The sequence below is a fragment of the Equus quagga genome, chromosome 22, assembly GCF_021613505.1.
Source record: "Equus quagga isolate Etosha38 chromosome 22, UCLA_HA_Equagga_1.0, whole genome shotgun sequence".
Classification (NCBI taxonomy): Eukaryota; Metazoa; Chordata; class Mammalia; order Perissodactyla; family Equidae; genus Equus; species Equus quagga.
Window position 1 is genome coordinate 8508334 of NC_060288.1, and position 22688 is coordinate 8531021.

Genomic DNA, 22688 nt, shown 5'->3' on the forward strand with positions numbered 1-22688 from the left:
TGCAGTCCAGATCGAGCCACCTTAAAACAATTTGGCTGATTTTGCGTCAAATCTGATTTGGTTGTTACTGTTTTTTCTCGCGCTGTGGAAGACGGGGAGTATGCACTCAGACTTGGAGAGGCACGTCTCTGCCGTTTTCCTCTAGTTTCATCTGTGCTGGCCTCAGTAGGACTGTTTTCAATGTACTATTTGTTTGCAGGAATATTTATGAACCATCTGCCCATTTTATGCAGATCAGTTAAAACTACATCATCACTCAGCAGTCCACTGCAAGCCCTTTGGGTTGTGTCAACCTCAATTCTCCTAGGCTATCTCATGCACCACAGGTTGGACTTTCCTGTAGCCTGAGTGGGCAAAAGAGTCCATTTGTGTTTTATATATAAAAAAAGATTAATATCTTTTTTTAATTTCTAGATACAAAGTTAGATATTTGATGAAGTTTGGTGCAGGCATATGGATAATCCTTACTATATAGTATTCTCTGCCTTTTTATATACTTAAAACATTTCACGGAAAAAGATATTCTGCTTCTGTACCCCAAGAGATAATACTGCAAACCCCACTTTGAAGGCTTGTGGAGGAATTTATTCTTCTATTCATTTGCACTTACAACATCTGCAGTGCCTGAGCAACTAGATCAATGAATTGATAAGCCACAGCTTGTGCTGTAAATTTGGTCTGTATATCCTGTAGAATATAAATGGATATAAATGAGCCCATGTTTTCACTCTCCAAAATGCCACCATATCTTATAAATCACATGGCCTAGTTTGATTATGCTTGTTCCTGGACCAAATAAAGTATGACCCATGTAAGCTTTGTCTCAAAAAATAAAAAGTGGCCTTTTTCTAGGAAATGTATTAAAATAAATACTGATATTAATTATAGCAAATAAAAACACACATGAACATTATTTTCAGATAAATTTGTGGCGATTTTATACCACTGGAGTTTGCATCCGGTATAGTAGGAAAGGATAATATTATTTGCTCTCATTCGTCAAATGAGAAAGTTACTAGCAAGGAAACTTGCTGACAGCCACAAGGCAAGTCGGTGATCAAATGAGGGTCATCTAAGAGAATGTGGAGAACTGAAAAAATCAACCACCTAATTCTCACTCCTAAGGCTGGTTCACCTGTTCATTGTTTGTTCTTATAGCTACTCTACCTTTATCAAGGCTTAATATTCAAATACTCTTTTAAAGTCTAAACTCTTAATGTTTGGATATAAAGACACAGATGTGGAGCTTCGTCACTACTAGGTTGAATGAAAAATTCCATTATTGATTAAAAATAGATAATTTATTAACTACCTATGATATGCCACACACAGATGAATAAAACGCAATTCCTTAAAGTTTACTATAGACTTACAGAAATAGGCAACCTATTAATTGCAACTTAATGCAATAAATGCCGTATTCGAAGTACTAGCTTCAGAGACAAGTGATTCATTCTACTCAGCGGAATTATTGGAAGAATTTCCAGTGATGCACACCTTTGAAATGGGTTTAGAAGACTAAGTAGGTGTTCACTGGCCTGATGGAGACGTCAGGCAAATTGGTGTCTCAGAAAATAAGCACATCCAAAGGAGGTGTGCAGTGAAAAGCTTATGACATTTGAGGGGGTGGGGGTGGGGGTGTTTTTTTCATGACATGTTTTTGCAGTTGGAGTGTAAAGTACACAGTTGATTGTGGTAAGGGATGAAACTGGAAGAGTATATTGAGGCCAAATTACATTATCAAAGAGTTTGTACTTTATCTTAAAGGCAACAGAGAACTTCTGGGGGGATTTCGGAGGAAAATAAAAATAAGGATTTTAGAAATAGATTTCTGCTGCTGAAGATTAATTGGACTACAGGATAGGGGAAGGTAGTCAAATCTTGCTCTAGTACCTAGTATTATAGGATTCCATCTTGAATTTATGAAGCCATTGTTTTACTAAGTCTATAAATCACTTTGGCAAACAACACAATTATTTTAAGCATTTTGCTGAGAAATGAAATGTCCAGATCAAGATACCTCCTTGTGAGCAGGACATTTTGGGGTGGAGCTGGGATGCACGTAACCATAATTCCGAATCCGAGAAACTGGCTCACTCTGGTTTTCCAGTGAAGCCCTTCTTAATTCTTTCAGTATAATCTTAGCTCCTCCAATTTGGGTAAAAATCTGTTTCCTACTGAATACAATGCTTTAAATTTAACGATGCTTGGAAAGAGTTTTTCTTTTTCTTTAAGCTGGTACATCTGTGTTCAATAGTAAGTAAGCTTCTAGATCATTTCAAATGGAACCTAATGAAAAAGGCGAAATATTTAAGAAGCAAGGGCTGTCTATTGGGCAAATATTTACACGACATTTAAAATATTCAATATTTATTCAGCCAGCCATAATTGTCATTTCCAAGACATTAGTCAATATAAACACATGCTAACTGAAAACAGGGGGAAAAATGACTCTAGAGGAGAAGAAGCTCTTATTGTGGCAACTGTTCTGGTTTTTAACTGCCTAAAGTTTAATATACTACAACTGAAGAACTTATTAATTTTAAAAAATGTTTCATTACAATCTCTCATTAGTTGCACCAAAACCAAAGAACCCTCCAATGACTGTTAAAATTTAGTGTGCAAATATGCAAATTTAACATTATCCCATTGCCTTTATATCCTGAAGGAAAGCTGGAGAGTTTTCTATGCTGTACCTTGGAGGTATTATTTGTACATGTCAATAAAGAGTGATCAAGAAACCCAAGCAGCTACAATAAATCCGTTTTTATTTTTTGCTAGCACTCACTTTATTTAGCATCATCAGACATATTCTTGCTTGAGATATATTTGGTTTCCAACACTGAAAAAAAGCAGCTGAAGAGCTTAATTAAAAACAACCTCCTTCCCAAATCTAGCAGCACAATGAAACTTCTAAACACTCCCTATTATAAAGACCTAAAAAAACAATAATATAGAGCACTTAAGATTGTTCTCGTCGGTTAAGAAAATATGTCTGAAAACCATTCTTCCCCCCATAATAAGAGCAACAGTCCATATTCTGAACCAGTAATGAGCCTCCATTAAACACACACACACACACACACACACACACACACACACCAATCATTGTTAAGCCAGGTTGTACTTCCCTTAAAAGAAAGAGCACAAAGACAAGCATTGAGAGTCCTCCATTGAGGAATAGCTCTGGCTGGCTCTAGCATAATAAACTGTTGTTTACCTTTCGGATTCTATTTATGCGACATGCACATTGTTCATCATTATTAAATGATCTTTTTTTATCTTTCTATGACAGTTACATATTTTAACAGGTGACAGTTTGCCTTTATAAGCAGCAAAACACTGGTTTATTAGTATGCTTGTGTGGCATAAAATAGAGTTCATTTTTTACTGAAATAACTGGAGGAAAGAAACATCAATTGTGCAGGGCTCTGAATAGCTCAATGGGTATAGCAGGTATGGGCAATAAATTAAGATAGGTTTGCTTTATTTATGAGTCTTAGGTATTACTTCACAGTTGCTACTGCGCATGAATTTTAAGTGGCCCTGTGATGGGCAAGTCCGTCAGAAGCAGCATCATAAACTCTTACACACTTTCACAATTAATCACTTCTCTGCAGTAAACTCAAGGAATTGTGTGACTCTATCACTCAGAAGATTCTCCCTGTCTTCTACCACAGCAGTGCCGGCTGCGTTAAAAAAAGAAAAAGAGAGAAAGAGTCACTATGATACCACTGAGCCACTGAAATGGCAAAGTATGTTATCACTTTTAGACTCTAGCAAATCCCAACCCCACTCATTCGGGAAACAGCCTGCACTGTCCTGGGTGTCTTCTTGGAATAAGGGTCTGGGGCAATTCCTCAGCCTGTTGATTAAGGCTGTAACCTCTGGGTACACAAAAGAAGATGTCATTTCTGGCAAATGGCATTTAAGAATCACAACTGCTACACACTCCATATGCCATTATTCACGTCTATGTTTAATAATAAATATAAATAAGTAAAACCCTGCCTGCAGATAATACTTTGTTGTATGTGCTTAGGGGAGAAGGCTAACAGGCCATCTAGCACAGAATGCCCTCATCTTGTGCTGCCAACGAATCTGGAGTTACTAGATCATTTCTATAGTTGCTCGTAGTAAGCACCTCATTGGGTAAAATATGGCCCTTTCGAATGATGGACCGCTTCAGAGGTGTCTGCTGTGCGCAGGTGTGGTGCAGGGCTAAGATAATGGGTCTGGCTGGTAGCTCCGTTATTTGTTTCCCACCTGACAGGTGAACTGTTCTCTCCGCATTTTCGAGGAGACATAACTATACCTGTCACTCTGAAGGCAAAACTCACTCTGGAGCAACACTGCCAAGTGCTTGATGGTTACGATTTCATTCTCAGGGGTCAGAGATGTGGCAAATCAGTGCTAAAGACGGAAGCAGTCATTTTCACAATTAAAATCCTAAAGGATGCCACTTATTTATATCCTAGCCTGGGCTTTGGGGAAAAACGATAAAGATTGTAAGTTAAAAAAGGAAAAATAAAATAAAATCCTGGCGACAGAGGAAGCTGTCTCACTTCTGAATGTGCAGCCCTCTCTGGCTCCTCACTTTCCTTACCTCGTCCACCCTCTTCCCAGCGTCCACACACACGGGCCCGGAGGATATGTCTTATACATGTTTTCATTATAGCACTCAAAAAAAAAGATCAGTCAGCTTTTTGCACTCTTCTCTCTCACTCAAGTTGCTTCTGCCCTTTGAAAATATGAAAGCCCTTGAGTGATTTTATATTTTCAAAGGGTAAAACTGCTAAAGAGCATTTCTCTATTTCAGAGAGGAGGAAAAAAGGTAAATCAGTCTGCCTAAAGTGTTCACTTGGAAAAGGTAAAAATGAACTACCAGTGTGATGGGAAGTAGTTACAGCACCTCGAGTTATAGATAGAGCACTCCGGAGTCCAGGGCTGGAAAACATATGGTCTTCAGATTTTTATTTTCTACATCTTAATTACTTCAGATGCATTTTACTAATAAATCAGTTTAAGAAGGCAGCGGGAAGGGGACTTGGCAAAGACTAATTGCTCTAATCTTAATTAATTTTGCCTATGAAAATTCCATATAATTGTTTGTTTCTATTCCAGTCCAAGAAAAGAAAAATGCAGAATATAATTTGAGGAAATATGATGATGCCATTGCTCTTGGCTACCTAGAGACGAGGCTTCATCACAACTGAGACAGCCTCCATACACGGGAGAACAATAAATATTCTAAATAAACGTATCCCTATTTATCTAAGTCTACAGTAGTCAGAAGAGCTCATATTAGTCAAGGTCTGATGCATTTTGATGCTGAGATAAACCCAGTATATGATAACGTACCAGGACTAGGAAAACCATCCTTCAAAGCTGTCTTGGGAGGGTTAAAAACAACAACAACAACAAAAAAAAGAAAAAACTGCTTATAAATTTCAAAGAAGTAATACTATATCATCGTCATCCTGAGGAAAAATGTTTTTGGTGTCTTATTGAGTTAGCTTCATTAACACAAAGCACTACAATATGACTCTTCCGGAGAGCCTGCTGCCAGTGGTCCTGGGCACCACAAAGGGTGTGTCCACTAGTTCAGGCCAGTTGTTGAAAAATAACAAATATGTGCTTTTTTCACACTATATAAAACATTGAAAGTATGTAACAGAGATACACAGAACCTGCTACCAAGAAATGAACATTCTGAAAAGATAGGGACGGCAGAACTAAAGTATTTGGTTGTAGTACTTGGGTAAATGGTTGATCCTCTTTCCAAAAGGTGGAGAATAGGAAGTACCAGCAGAGACTTGCAGACTCACAGAGGTACCGTGAGGAATATGGCTTCTACCTGAGAACTCCCCTCAGGTGGTTATTTTTGGATTATCTGTTGGGGATTTCTGTTCTCTTTAATCCTTTCCTATATTTTCAAACTTCTTAATGAGCACATAATGTTTCTATAATTTAGAAAAAAATACTTTCACCTAAAAAAGCTATTAGAAGTGGATATAAATAAAGCTCCCCTGGGCTCCTTCGTTGTGTTAATCTAACCATTTAGCCTACACATGACTTACAGGGTGGAGAAGAGAGTGCTAGCTCCTAAAAATCCTGCTGTCAGCCCTGCTGGCTCACTGACGCAGCTTCCCAGTGTTCTCCTGCCTGGAAGCCTCCAGCAGTAAACAGTCAGGTGAAGGAGATATTGAAAGTCCACCTTCACAACTTCCATCAAAGAGCTCCCATACTTCCCACTCCTTCAGAATGCTCACTCCAAAACTGTAATCATCCCAGGATGTGTTCTCCAGGGCCATCCGTTGGGTCAAAGGGTATTTCTACCCCGTGCCTTCTTATCTCTCTTTCCTTTTCCTATAATTGTCCCTTTTTACATCTTTAATCCAAACACCTTGGACTCTTAGGTTCTCTTCTGATTATACAAACTCCCAAGTATATAGCCTCATTCAATCAGAAACCTAGCATACATTTTTCCTAGCAGAATTTCCCTAACATGGAATCTTTGGATATTTGTACCCAGTTCTTTAGCTAGTACTGTGGAAATGTGTTATCAATCCCATAGTTTTTGTATTTTATTAGGTGGGGGGAAGCACAACGATTTCACCCAAACAAATTATACACCCAAATGGTGGAATGACAAAACATATTTATAAGCTTATGCGAAGGTTTTTGTTGTGTGCCTGTTTGATTTTTGCATTTAGAACATCTTGGAAACCTAACTTAGAGCAAACACAGCCCTGTGCTAGGTGTTGAGGAGCCACAATACAATAGGAAATTGTCTCTGACCTCAAAATGAGAAGTGAGAGAAGCTTACAAAAAAGAACTAAAATATGGTCTGATTGGGGCAATAACAGCAGTGATGTCAATGTATGTAAATATAGCATTCAACAAGAAGAAATCAATCTCTAGGAGAGGGGAAGATTCATGGACAGTGGTCCATAACATCAGTTCTGTTGAACTAGAGGCATGAACAAAGGCATAGAGATGTGCGTCAGCAGAGCGTGCTTGGAAAACGCCCAGTGTCTGAGTGTGACATGAACATTGTTAGTAACAGACTCAACTGGTCAAAGGGTCTTGGACCTGCCACCTATGTGTCTCTTCATTTACTTTCCAGTTATCTTCATATTAATTCATACTTCTAGACAGTGTCTGGTAGTTCAATCCTTTGCCCATGGAATTGATAATGAAAGGTGTTCTGGAATAAATTTAAGACAAAAGGAGTCAGGATCCACCAAGCTGTATGGCCTGGGCATTGCATTTAGACTCTATAAATCTCAGTGTTCATGGATGGGCAAATAGAATGAGATTGGTGGGATAATTTCTAAGATCCCTTCAATACCAAGCCCCAATTTAGTTCAATGAATTATCAAATATCTATTAAGTAAAAGACACTATATTTTGTTCAAGGGTATCGAAGAAGAACAAAACACCGTGACTGCTTACGCAAGTTTACATATAATAGGGAGTAAAAGAGAAACAAATAAACCGAAAACAACACATAAGGCAGCGTGTGAGAGGCATAAGAAAAGTACAAAATGCACAAGACAAAGGAAATTGTGGGACAGTTTTGAGGCCCATCATGGAGCCCAGTTGAATAGAGGGTACATAAATGGCAGTAGGAAATAAAACTTCAAAGGTTGCTGGGACTGTTTTTGGAGAACATTTAAGGCGAAACTAAAAACTTCCCATGCATAGATGAAAGTTTCACACATTACAAAGATGACATGTGCAGATCATTAGAGAAAGGAGGGAGACTCCTCAATAAACAGTTCTGGGACAATTGATTATTTATATGAAAGAATGAAATTAAATCCCTAACTCAAACTCTACACAGAAAAAAAAAATCTATTCAAGGTGGATTAAAGGCATAAATATGAAAGACCAAAATATAAAATTTTAGAAGAAAATATAGGATAATATCTTTAATGAGATTTAGGAAGAATTTCCTAAGCAATATACAAAAGAGTTGAGCACAAAATGATTGATAACATTGATTACATTAAAATTAAAAATATTAGTTCATGAGAAAACATAAAAAATTGCAGTTCATAAAAAGAAATCTCAGAGAAGAAATTCCAATCACACATAATACATTAAATAATATTAAAAAATGCATACATTGAAAACTTCTGCAATTCAATAAGCCAAAAAAATAGAAAAAATGAGCAAAAGACTTGAGTACATGTTTCAGTTACCTACTCAAGAAGAAATACAAACTGCAACAAAATATATGAAAAAATGTTTAACTTCATTAATAACAAGGGAATAGAAATTGTTTATCCAGAGATAATCACATTGTACCTACTAAATTAGTAGAAATCTCTAGACATGGAACTATCAAATACTGGCCTATGAGAAGTGATGAGAACTCATGTATTGCTGAAAAATTATTTGGCATTACCATTCTCTAGATCTTAGTAATCTATCCTCAGATAAATGAGAAACATTTGAAAATGGATACCATTAGCCATGTACATGGATGTTACTAGTAGCACTTTTTAAAGTAGAAAAAAATCTGAAAACAACCCAATTTCACTGGCAGCAAAATAAATCAATCAATTATGGTTTAGTCACAGCATCAAATATTGTACTTGAGGGAAATGAATCAACAACAGTACATGCCATGACACAGATGAAACATATTACTGGGTGCGAAAAAAGCAATTGCTGAAGAATAGATGGACCAATAACACAACTTAAATACATCTCGAATACATGAAATTGTAAACTATGTTTAGAGTACATACGTATTTACTTAAATTATTTTTTAAAACAGGGAAATGATAACAGAATTCAAGCATGATTACTTCTAAAGGAGAGCCAGAAGGATGAGTTAAAGAGAAGCACACGGGTGAGTGAACTGTTGATAGTGTTCTGCTTCTTAAGCATGGCGGTAAGTTTACAGATATCCATTTCCATCTGATTTTTTTTAAACTACATTTACTCATATGCAATAATTAATACACCACAAAATGTTTTACAGAGTTTATATTTGGTTTCTCAGACAAATGAGGAATGACAGGCAGTACTTGTCAACAGGGGAATAATATTAGAAAAGCTTGCTTTAGGAGGAATTCCTATGCCCCATTTCCTAAAGTGGCCAAGGTGTGCCAGCTGTGTCTGGCTATCTCTTTTAGTCAACAACAGTGGTGCTGACTGGGACCTTGGCCTGCACTCTAAGAACTATACTGTCTGCATCCTTTGGACATCAAGACCAGTACAAAGACATTAATCCACTCATGAAGGTGACTACTTACCATTTACCTTCTGGGCCTGGGAGACATTAGATGAGCGTTGAAGGAAAATAGGAATCTCCATTTTGTGGGCCCTGTGCTTTTGCCCAGAAGGGAAATATATGTTACAACCTCCAACCTTGTGTTCTTAAAAGTCTCCTCCTTATTACATACTCTCTCATATAATCCCATTCATTTATGAATACTTCAGTTCTTCCTAGCAGGAAAAGTGTACCTCTCAAAGGCTGAAAAGTTTTGTGCCAGCATCCAGTTTCACCCAGCTAGGTCATTTGAGATGCAACATGGAAAGAAAAGGTCTCATGAGGATCAGGAGCGGTCACCTTCATCCCTTACCCTTTTGCTACGATAGGGGTTCTCAAGTATCTCCTCTAACTCTCAAAAAAGATCACTTTCTACATTTATACACAATCAATGCACCCAGTAAAGCAGTGGTTCTCCGTCTTGGCTTCCCAAACTGAGAATCATCGGAGGAACTTAAAATTAAAATACTGGTGCATCCTCGCCCGAGATTCTGATTTAACGGCTCTGAGATGGAGGCCTTGTCATCCCCCAGCTGACTGAGAACATCAGAATTACACTGTTTCTCTTCATAATTTAAATGACACACATATGTATTTCTATAAACAAGGGCTACATTAAACATTTGATGCTCATCTTCCAATCTACTGTCTTTAATAAAACTGTTTAAACACACATTAAAGTATTAAACATCAGCTTTAAGCTTAAAAAAAAAAAAAGCTAATGCCCACACACATTCACAACACCTGTCTACGATTTTCTCACCTAACACTGGGTGACAATACTACAGGTGTTTGCCGTTTCGAAAGTCTGAAAAAATGGCTTTGAGTGATGACCACGGATTTGTAGATTTAAAAGCTGACTACTATTTCCAGCAGCAACATCTTTCACTGATAATTGCTAAAAATAACCAAACCCTGAATATTTTGACACCTAATCTCCAAGAATCAGAAGGTTTCAACATCCTACATGTCTAACACTTTCCCAGCAAGGTGGCTTCGATATGAATAATAATCATGATAGAGTCACCAGAGTTTATAAGTTCCAGCTCAACCACAGGGATTAATTTTTGCAAGTTATCATTGCCATCAGAGATGCAGAATTCACATTAAAATAAAGAACAATAGGGAGTGCATAAGAAGAAGCAACTGATGCTTTTAAAATTACATCCATTAACTCTCTTTGGATGCAGATTTATGGTCTTTTGCGGGTATCATTGGCATGTTGCTGCCAACATTAAAAGCTTTCTTTGAAGAGCACAAGTCCAAAGCTTGAGCACATTTCAGATCTGCTCCACCTGTTGTCCTCTGAGTGTCCAACCATCATATCCATTTGAAAAACACCACCTCACAGCAGGCCCAGCAAACCATTCAAATGGAAAGTGTTACTTTCCTACCACATATGAAAATCCAGATTCAAACAGGGAAAAATAGAAATTGGAAGTGATTTACTTATCTAGATAAGAATTAGTAGGCAAATGTCAAATGCCATTTTAAAATTATGTCCTTTGGGTAAAGCATAATGTTCCCTATTCTAATTAATGGCACTACCATTACATAGTATTAGCAGAAATGAAGTGAAAATATTCTTTCCTACGTATAGATTTTCTTTAAATAATTATATTTAGAAAGTCTTTAGGATCCACTAGTGGATTCATACTGAGCAAATTTATTACCAAGGATGTAGAAGTTAAGTAATTAGAATGAACGCTTAACACACCCCCTAAATTTCACCCAAACACAAAACAAATCTATAATGCAAACCTCTTTTACAATATTAATTAGCTCTCCTACATGGAACCAAGTTGAGCCCCTCAAATCATAGCCCCAACATTCTATAATTAAGACCAGAGTCAAAGAAGAAAATCTATCCTATTTCAAACGTATTTAGAAAAATATAAACATTTTAAATAAAGGAAAACATCCTTTAACAGAAGGGTAAAATGATCAATAATCTTTAGTCTTTTGGTATCATTCTTCTGAATTCTTTTGTGCCTCTATTGATTAGTTTTGTTATTATAGGTCTGAAAAGGAAAAGAGGCAAGAACGACATTGAGAAACGAAGATCTGGATTCATGGGCAAACACTGGGAGAAATGACCTCTAAAAGCCAAGCAAGCTACCTTGCTTCTCTAGACCTTGGTTGTTCATGTAGAGATTTGGCATCAGCCCAGAAATTTTACAGTCTTTTTCAATTACATAGTTTTATAATTTTTCTTCACAAATGGGAAATAGAGGGACATAGACACTCAGTGATCAAATTAGAGTTTATCAAATGTTACACAAAAGTCCACTTCACTGCTTTTTATCTTCTGCATTTAGACCAATGCTCCTCCACAAAGCTAGAAAAAGCTTTACCCGCATAGCTCAAAATGAGGATCAACCGACTCCCTGAGCCTTCAGATCTCTTAACAAAATGGGAGAAAGTCATTGATTTGAAGCAAACTGCAAGGCTGAGTGTTGCATCTTGTGTTTTGTTTGAGTCAAAAGTGTTTTATTAAAATAATTTGAGATTATTTCACTTATCAAATCTGAAAACTTAACATGAAATTTAATAAATCTAGTTTCTATTAAAAAAGAAAAAGTCAGTCTATCAACTGTGGGCCCATGACCCAATTGAGCAACAGCGAGCTGCAGTGGAGTGGTTCCTAACCCCTTCAGCCTTTTTCCACTCAATCCACTTCTGTTGCTAGAGTTGCAGATATGTGTATTAGTTTATAATCACAGATTTAAGGGAAACTGATACATAAAATTAAATTTTTTGAAAATTCTTAAGCCAAGGCTTACTAGCATCATTCCTGAAGTCTTACTACCTTGTCCTGAAAATTCTACTTCCAGAGCATTTTTTATTGCAGGTTTTGGTATATATTTAAAATGCCAAGAAATGCTTCCTGAAATGATAAAAATACTGTGAATAATGGTACTGAGAACAATGAAGCGCATCATAGAATGTTAGAGTAGAAGGAGTTTTAAAGATAATTTAGTCATTTCTTCTCATTTTAGAAATAAAAAGAACCAGAGACAAAAGTGACATGTTGAAGGGCATTCCATGGTCTTGAACTTTGCAGCCCACCACATTGCTTAAATGGGAAGGGAGCTGTGACTTGAGGAAAAGACAAGGAGCAAGAGGAGACTGACACTTGGAGGTTAGATGGGCCAAACTGTGGACAGAGAAAGAAATGGGAGTATCAGAATTAAGAAGTTTACTTTCAAGTCAAAATTGTCTGCATCTCAGTTTGAACATTATTAACGCCATTTAAATTAACAGCATAGAATTTCAATGATGAAAGTTTGCTATAATGATGATATATGTTATTCTACTAATATATAATATACACAAATATCCATGCATTAGGACACTTATCACCTTGACAATTACTAATAATTGTCTGTACAAGTCATGGGCTTCTCTGCTGCAGTATGTAATATGGTAGAGCTGTCTTTTCACATTATTATCCCATAAGTTGATATGCATCTCAAGCTGTCTGCTAAACTTGAGAAAACATCCAATAGTTTTTTGAGGTTTCTTTTATGTTGTTTTATGTTTTGCTCCAAAGTGAAAAAAAATTTAATGACAAATCTTTTATTCAGCTTTATTTTTTTAAAGCAAATCCCCAAACACTTACATCCCACCCACACACCTCACAGTGACAAAACCTGTGAACCTTCTGATTGTTTTTTTTTTAAGGGAAACAACTTTGGAAATTTCCTGATGCAACCTGCTGGCAATCAATGTAGCTTCTGGTCCCAAGACCAAGGGAGGTGCAAGTGTTGTCTATATAGATGCAGGATAGTTAAACCTTTCCCAGCTCCTTTCAAATGTCTTATAACACTTACATTTATCTGGCAAAGAATTTTATTTTGTGGTGTGTATTTTTTCCCTCTCTTTCTAAAAATGGGCTAGATAATTCTTAAGGACACATTGATGAAAACTGTTATTGGAAGTCCAATTGCATTGTGCCACTACACTACTTTTAAGTATAAATTAAAAGACTTTAATCTTGTTTTACAACTGTACACAGAAAGAAAAGATGAAGCACATGCACTCAAAATGAATAATAAAGACAAGGTATTTAGAAAGCTAAGCAGACTGAGGAGCCAGTACTATATTTCTAAAAAGTGTTTGGTGTCTGTAATGGCATCATTAAAAATAAAACCACAGAACTAATTTGTGATTTTACTTACTTTAATGAACACTTTAAATCCTTTGAATTTTTAAGAAAATATTATAGCTTAGCAAGTTCCTCAGAGTATTTTACACATCACTTATTCCATACTACAGTAGGCCATTTTTAACATAGTCACAATTTTATTTTCCTCCCATCACTCCTGACACATTTCCTACTGCCCCTTTTCCCTGGTGGGGCCATTTCTGTTCATAACCATGAGAAATATAACATCATATAGACCAAGAAGACAACAGAGGTATCACTCAAAATGTTTATTCATTTATTTCTCCTTCTCTCCCACACGCTCATGCATCCACAGCCCTGTCTCAAGTGTAATGTGCACAGTCGTACTGTCCAACATAATGTAACCAATCTATTTGTTATAAAGTAGAACTACATGGTAAAGAAGTCAAAAAAGCCTGGAAACCATTTGGAGACTCAGTTTCTAGTCCTAGTACTATTTATTGCTACCTGTCTGGGCTTTGTTGAAAAATCTCTAAAAAGCCTTGATTTCATCATCTGTTCAATTATCAGGGTCGATATGAAAATACAAAGTGATCACAATTGTGAATGTACCTTAAAAGTGTCAAGTTCCATGCAAATAAATTACTATTCAAAATGGCCATCTACGACAGTCTCACATCTTACACTTAATCGTCTTTCTAGAATAGTCTATCTAGGAATGTAGGCTTTACAATCTGTTGAGGGAAAAATATGTAGAACTCTCTTACAGTTATTTAATTCCTTCTCTAATAACTAAATTTTTCTGAGTGTTTTATTGCAAGATTGAGGAAATTTTAGAAATTTTAGCTTGAATATTATTTATGCCTTAATATAAAAAGGTGAAAGCAAAAATATTATTCAGCATGTGCCACTGGACAGGAACTGCCAGGTGCTGGGAAAGGAGTAGTGAACACGATGGGTCCTGCCAAGTGGAGAGAACCGTTTTGCAGGAAAGACAGACAAACTCAAACACTAGCTCCCACACCATGTGCTGACAAGAAGCACCCAGCTGCTTGGGGAGCATCAGTGCCCCATACGAACATTGCTCTGTTTTCCTTAACCAGCTGGTTCTGTTCTACCTCTTACTTAACCATAGCCTTGTTCTCTCATTATCCTGAACCCCCTATCATTTTTAAGTGTACCATCCATCAAGAGATACATAAAATGAAGGAGCCCGAAAAGGGGTAGAAAAGCCTCTTACTTAACAAAAAACCTGACTTTGGGAAAACTGTTCAACTTCCGGGGGACTCAGTTTCCTCTTTACTACAAGAAATTAATTAGATGCAGGCACAAGTCTTCAATTACATCAAACAAAATACAAGACTTTTAAAATATTTGCATCTATCTTTACAAATACTAGAAGCAGGACATCATATTACATCAGAACGGTGCTCCCTGAATGGCTATTAGTGTTATGAGAGACTGGATGTTTGTCTGAGTTAAAACTGACATTTGTGGGGCCGGCCCGGTGGCGCAGGAGTTGAGTTCGCACATTCTGCTTCGGCGGCCCGGGGTTTGCCAGTTCTGATCCTGGGTGTGGATCTACACACCGCTTGGCAAGCAATGCTGTGGCAGGCGTCCCACGTATAAAGTAAAGGAAGATATGCACAGATGTTAGCTCAGGGGCAACCTCCCTCAGCAAAAAAAGGAGGATTGGCAGCAGATGCTAGCTTAGGGCTAATCTTCCTCAAAAACAAACAAACAAACAAACAAACAAACAGACATTTGTGTTTGCCTAATCTTCTTTTGGCATTTTTAAAAGTCTTACATGGAATTCCAACACATACTGGCTTCCACGTGAAAAACAATATTGAAAATCAAAAATGTGAAATATTATCATCCATGGCTCTGCTCCTCAAAGTGTGGTCCATGGATGGTGTCACCTGGAAGCTTGTCAGAAATGCAGAATCTCAGGCCCCTCCCCAGATTTACGAAATCAGAATGTGCATTTTAATAAGATCTGCAGTGATTAAAATGTACATTGACATTTGAAAAGCACTGATTTCTGAGATTCAAATATTAGCAGCTTAGCTTCCATAACCCATGATCATTTGATTTCCCCCATCCCAGCAGATTTTATTAAATTAAATTCAAATAAAGATGAGAACAGCTAAATAAGTACTGTTATTAGCAGAAACCACCAATCATTTTCAAATGATTCCAAGAAACATGTCACAAATTTATTTAGAGGCAAATCTTCTCATTCAGTATTTAGTACATACATTTACTTTTATAGTACGTTAACGAAACCATGAATGATATTAAACACAGTTGTCCCAGTGTTGGTTGGGTCCTTGAAGTAGTCAGGACACCTTCTTTTTAGCCTCTTGTATCTCCTGCTTCCTAGACCTGCCTGCCAATCATCTACCTGCTGGAATGTCTGCAATGTCATTTTCCTTTGGATTTACCTGATAGAGAAATTACAGCATTCAATTTAGGTAAGAACAGCGCATCTGTAAAGTCCATTCTTATTCACGTTCCACACTGTTATGCTGAAATTTTTCCACCTGATTCATCCCAGCCTCCCAACTCTGGGATGCAGTGGAGGGATACACAAGCCAAGGTCTCCCTCTTTCTGAGTGGGAAGGCTCTTTTGCAGTTTATGAGGCAAAATTTGGGGGCAAAAATCAATATCAGCATTAAGTGAAGCAGTCATTGACCTCAGTGGGAAGACAGCTTTCGGCTTTCCAGTGTCTTTATTTATGAAGAAAACTGTGAGAAGGAATTGGTCATACAGGCAGAAGACAGTTCTTACCCTTACTCTTGTTCTCTCGGAAACAATATTAGGAAATATTTTATGTCCATAGTGGTCTGATGTAATCTGAGAAGCAATACACATTTATTGTTTCTACTTTAGCCCCATAAACAAAACCCTAATATTTCTGTCCCTTGGTTCTAGTTCAGTGAAGTCGGGAAGTAATGGGGGAGTGTTCAGGACAAAATACGTGGTACACACCATACTGCACACCAAAACCCACTCTCAAAAGAAGTGCTCCAAAAGCACAACAGCGTTCACAGTGGATTCCTAACACAGTCCAAACCGAAGACATTAACATCCGCCTAAATCTGAAAATTATCTACGCACAGCATGTGTACGCGCACAATAAGGCCTTACGACGCAATGTGGCACAAACAATTAAAAGTTCTTTTCAAAGTGGAAATGCAAAATAGAACGAATATCTATTTTCTATAAATGAATCTAGCCATCTGCCTCGCAAAAGCAGCAGCAGGAGGACCCAAAACAGCAGAAACAGCAGCCTCTGGTGTTAACAATCTATTCTCAAATCTCATGCTCCACATTTCCCCAGCAAACAAGGCTAAAAATACAAGACATGCAACAAATAGTCTCTTGGGATCTGCCTTTCCATGGATGGCGTATTCAATCAGAGTAATATTTTCTGTTGAAATTCAAAATTGAAAAAAAAAAAGCAAGCTATCATATTAGAAGCCGGCATTCAGAATTTTAAGTGTGAATCCAATCCCAAAGTATATTAAGCTGAATGGTGAGAGGGTGGTTGTTTTCACACAACATAAATCTCGGAGATTTATCTGAATATATTTCCAGATTTATTTAAGCTACTCTAAATTCCTCTACAACTCTCACAGTTATAGAGATATAATTTTAGCACTTTTGTCACCAAAATATAAGGGTCATTTCATTTTCAGCATAGTTAGAAACCTGTCCTTGTTGTCGGCTCTGGAGTCAGACTGCGTGGGTTCAAATCCACGCTCCTCCATAAGCTATCTCTGTGGCTTTAAGCAAGTGACTTAACCTCTCTGTGCCCTTTTTTCCCATCTTAAAAATGAGAATAGTAATATTACTTACCTCATGGAGTTATTTTAAAGATTAAATGAGTTAATGTGTGTAAAGCATTTAGAATAATCAACGGCACACACTAAACGCAATAATTACTATTATTACCTCATATTCAAACAAGGCTGCAAAAATGGTTTCTCTTAAGGAACACGCATAATATAAAGAGTGGTAGCAACAAGATGGTCGTTCTCATGCCAACGCTGGCCATTTAGCAAATGAGGGGATGAGCAGATAAATGTCTTTGCCTAGAGTATGCAGCTGGGAATGACAGAGGAAAGTTCCCATTGGTTATTCAGCCATGCTGTTAGTTCATGAAGGCATCAGAATAAGGAGGACAGAAAAGACAATGACATAGCTGGTAAAGTGGCACTGCCCAGGGTATGGGACAATCAGGATTAATGGCAAAAGTGTAATTAAGAAGGAGGGCCCATCTGGGCTCTCTGTGAACATGTGTGCCTGTCCATGAAGAGGATATCCTGTATCACCACCTCACCACCACCGCCTTCCTTAAGAGGATGTGATGTGTGGGGCCAGCCTGCTGGTGCAGTGGTTAAGTTCACACCTTCCGCTTCGGGAGCCTGGAGTTTGCAGGTTTGGATGCCGGGTGCGGACCTATGTACCACTTGTCAAGCCATGCTGTGGCAGGTGTCCCACATATAAAGTAGAGGAAAATGGGCACAGATGTTAGTTCAGAATGTTAGTTCAGGGCCACTCTTCCTCAGCAAAAAAGAGAGGATTGGCGGCAGATGTTAGCTCAGGGCTACTCTTCCTCAAAAAAAAAAGAAAAAAAGGAAAAAGAAGATGTGATGGAATAAATCTTTTTTGGTATGCCCATCTTTGGGATTAGATTTTAATACATGTGGTCTGCGTCTCTACTCTCCAAATTAAAAAAAAGAAGAAGAAAAGGTACAAGGGGGTGGTATCAAATATTCATTATCTCTTGAACAACTAATTTTTTGATAAATCTCTAAAGTTGCCAATATTTTAAGTTGGATATTATATTTGGTAGGAGGACAATAAAAAACAAGTTTACGAGTCATTGAGGCAATAGACAGAAAAGTGCTTCCCCAACCAGTAAGACAGCAGGTCTGGAACTACCTGACCGATCCAGTCATCCAGTTCTGAGAGAGCTCAGGCAGGAATCCTGGAGCTCCGTGGGTTTCCCCAGCCTACAGGGGACCACGTAAAGAACCACAGACCCACACAGAGGTCATCTGAAGAGTGAAGAAAGACGTAAGGGGGGCCTTATTATTTTTCATAGCAAGACTATAAAAAAGGTTGACAAGTGCTGCCATCATAGGGCCATGTCAGAACAATTCACTCTTCTTAAGAACTGAGATACTTAAAAGATCTCTTGAGCAGAACACTTAGGTAGGTAGGAAAAGAAGGTGCCACAAAGCACTCAAGCTAAAAGCACAACCCAAAAGTCAGAAAAAGTCAAATCCTGTAGGAAATTGGGAGAAAAGGCTCTTTTCTCATAGCCCTGTGGAGAGAGAGATTTTTGAGGAAAAGGAACAGAACGAGGAGGGGGGCTCTCATAATATTTGTTAAGGAAGAAACTACTATAGGTTTAAAACTATATGCGCTAGGTAGATAAAGAGATTTAAGAAGGCATGGACCATATGACCCTATTATGCCTATAAAATAAGTGTACTTCTCTTGCCTTTAATGTATTACTGTAGTTAACTGTAAGGAAGGGTTCATTGTCGAGGAAATTTTTAAAGCAAGGAATTGTGTGAAAGCTCAGTCTATCTAGAGTTACCTTCCTCCCTACCTTTGGACTAGGATGTCTCATGTACAGTATCTAATACAGGAATCATGACCACACCAACAGCACTACTCCTTTTTTTCAAAGAAAGAAAACAAATCAGTATGACAACATGATGTGGATTCAATTAACACTTGGCAGGTCACAAATAACTCTTAAGCAACCTTCTTTTAAGTTGGAAAGTGTTAAAATATATAGTAATCACAGCACCAAAGTGCCTTCCTTAGAGTATGCGACCAGTCAGGAAATAAATCTGGAGAGGAAAGTCTTGCTTATGCGGGAGGGAACCAGAACACTGCTCCTTGGGTCACTACCAGATTCTGGAGGTCGTCCCCTGCCCCAAGTATTTTCCTCTCTGAGTATATTCAAAGACAATTATCTGAAATCTCCCTCTGATTTTCAGAGGGTTTCACACTAACTTTGCAGGGAAGGAAAAAAAACAGGAGTTGGTGCAACCATCTTGGAAACAAAGGATAAATAATTGTAAAGAAAATGCTACTGAATTGTTAAATATTCGTATACCATCAAAGCAAATGGCATAATTCTGCATACCCTTTTGTTTAGAGAAGGCAGAATATCTTGGTTCAAATCAACATGCAGTCTTGCAGAACAAAAAGTATTTACTTGGATAAATAAGAATAATCTAGGGCCAACCCTATAAAGTGTGGTGAGACTACTGAGAGCATGCCACAGAGGGCACCTCATCTTGCTCATAATGAATGGGCCCCTTCCTGGGCTTCGAGAACCAAGGAACACTGAAACACACCCTTGGCTCTGATCACTCCAATTGTGCCCACCTGTCCAAAGCCAGGTGCATGTGGCTTCACAGGTTTCGTCGCCTGCTTACTGTTCATTTCTTGAGGAAGCTCTGACAGATGCTAAAGGTAATGGGCTTCATGCCCCAGAAAGTAAAATATTACAAGGGAAATATTAGTCAGATTTACTGCTCCACTCCATGTGTCTTGAACATTACTACGATCTGTGCAAGACATTTGTTGTAAATAAGCCCGCAGAGTGTACAGTATGTTTTCCAGGAGACCTTTAAAGAACAGCTTGCAGACAAGAGGTGCTAGCCTTAGTTTCGCAGCCAGCAAAACTCCATCCAAGAGGCTTTTGGCATGTCCCCACCTCTTGTTTACAGCTGGCTTCAAGACAACTCCACCAACCAAATTCCAAGAGGTCAGTACATGGAGTCAGCCACTGTTGGGTATTCTGCATCGAACAGCAAGTGAGAACACAGACATTTACAGCAACCCTTAGGAAAGAAAAGGCCCGCTGCTTTTCCCCATAACAGTGTATTAAAAACAAGTCAGAGCTGACTTTGCAAGGAGGCATTCTCCGTAGTAAATTAAATGGCTGAAGCTTGTGCTTCTTCCAGCAAGGGAAAGAACTATGCTTCCCCATAACCCAGAGTGTGCAATCACTGAGGCTCATTTTTAAACCTTTGCTGCTTTTTAAAAAGCCTGCTCCATTAAAAAAAAAAAAAGTTTTCAGGAAATGAAATGCAAATAGTCACTGAACAGGATCATTAAACGGAGAGCCTCTATCCACCTTTTTCTTTTCTTTTTTTTTAAATTCTTCATTCCAGGCAGCACGACTGCTTTTAACACACCGTTAGCTTTTATAAAAATGAGATTATACTGGCTCTTTTGTGATCGTGCTCAACCCCTTCCACCCTTTCCCGTCTCGCGGCTCCTCAGATGACGTGCAGGATAGCCAGCAGAGCAAGGTGAGGTGGTCAGCTCAGTTCCACCTCTCAGCAGACAAGCGTTAGGTAAATCATTTAATGCAGTTACATATTCTAAGCCTAATGGACGACACACAGGGAAAGGGAAAGGTAGAGAAGGGCGGGAAGGAGAACCTTCCGGATTGTTTCAAAGGTAAAGCCACCATACTCAAGCTCTATCTGAAACTGACTCTGATCATCTTCAAAACAAGTCCGCGGGATTTATCTTTAAGTTAACGCTCCTGTTCCTCGCTCAAGGTGGAGCTGAAACCAATTGCAAAATTTCGCTCTGCTGGAGTCCAGAGGATTCAGGAAAATGGTTTTATGTTTCAAAGTCGGAAAGAAGCAGCGGTTTCCCTGCCGCTCAGCTGGGGCCCCGCGCTCGCGAGCTCCCTAGCTGGAGGAGGCACCGGTAGCGAGAGGAGGCGCCGGGTGAGCGGCCTCGGGCCAACTGCTCATCCGGGCTCGGCACTGCAGGAGCAGTTAAACGCAGATGGTGCACAAGCTCTCCCCAGCTCCCGCACACACGCGGCCTCCTCGAAAGAAAGCAGAGTGCTGGCTAGCACCTCCGGCTAGTGTCCCCCAAGGGGTGTCAAGCTCAGCTTGGGTGTTGCTCCCCGAAGGGAAAAGGCGCCCTCTCTATTCAAACCCCCTCTACAGAGACTCCCACCATCAGGCCCCTCTCCCCAGGAACTCTGGGACATCACTCCGGGCACCCCACCCCCGCCCTCGAACGATCTCTCCTTGGAAGGAATTGGAGAGGACAGGGGAGAGCGAGACTGGAGTGAAGCGGTGGGTGCTCCAGGCTGCAGCAACGGGGAAGGGCTTGGAAAATGGAGCAAGCGAGGAGAGTAAGGAAAGGTTAGGGGGGCCCGGTTACAACAACCTGTAGGATTGCGGCTGATCGCAAACTTGGGGTGGGAGGCAGTGGTCCCCTCGGAGGTCCTCCGCCCGAGGGCCATCCCGTTGGGCTGGGCGCGCGGAGAGGTGCAGGGCACAACTTGGGGAGCCAACGCCACCGGCACGGGTCCCGCTCCGTCTCGCCCTCGCTCTCGCCCCCGCTCTCGCCCCAGCCCGCCGCGCGCTCCGCCCGGCGCTTACCTCGGGCAGCCGCAGCCCCCGCAGCCCAGAAGCAGAGCCCCAGCCAAGGGAGCCAGCGGCGCGCCCCACCAGCGCCTCCTCCTGCGGTGGCCGCTCTCCCCATCCTCGCCCCGCTAGGGAGTACAGTTCCTTTTCCGCGCGCCGGGAGTCCAGGAGCGGCACGGCGAGCCGCGGGCCGAGACGAGGGGTCTCGGGGGCTCTAGCGAGTGACTCTGCTCCGTGGCCGCTCCCTACAGCAAAGGGTCAGGGCGCTCCAGGCCACCAGCTGGGCACCCAGAGGAAGCGCGTGCCCCCATAGCCTCCCACGGCGCGGCGACCGCTGCCGCACGGCCGCTGCCCGAGTCGCCCGCCGTCCCCGCCGTGCGGTTCTCAGTGTTCCCGCGGTTGCGGGGCTCCGGACTAGGCAGCGGAGCAGCGCGCCCGCATCGCTAATGAGACCCCCGCGGCCGCCCCTTCTCCTCCCCTCTGAGCGGCAGCCAATGAGCCGGGCCGGGGCGGGGCGGCGGGCGTGGCAGCGGCTGCCCACGCGCGGGGCGGGAGCCCGGGAGGCGCAGGTGAGCTCCGCGGCGGCGGCGCTTGCCCCCCGGTTCCCCCGCGATCGGCAGATAGTCCTGGCTCCCGGAGAAAGGAAGCGGGGCCAGAGCTCGGCGCGGGGAGACAGGCACACGCCTTGTGACGGGAGTAAAGCCGGCGGGCCTCTTGGAGGCGAACCCAGCGCAGAAAGATGTGGGCATCTCGGCTTCCTAACGCAGAGTCTGCTGTTTCCACGAAACCTCCGTTCTGTTCAACTTTGAGCCCTTTCACGGCGCTGCCTCTCCT

The 22688-nt window shown here is 40.3% G+C and overlaps 1 protein-coding gene across 1 annotated transcript in view; it reads right to left on the reverse strand.

Moving 5' to 3' along the window:
• UNC5D (unc-5 netrin receptor D) overlaps positions 1 to 22228 on the reverse strand; it is a 488465-nt gene extending 466237 nt beyond the window's left edge. The window contains exon 1 of the mRNA XM_046648689.1: positions 21870 to 22228. Coding sequence (XP_046504645.1) covers positions 21870 to 21972 — 103 coding nt within the window. The 5' untranslated portion in view covers positions 21973 to 22228. The remainder of the gene's footprint in view (positions 1 to 21869) is intronic.
• Between the last annotated feature and the right edge of the window lie 460 nt (positions 22229 to 22688).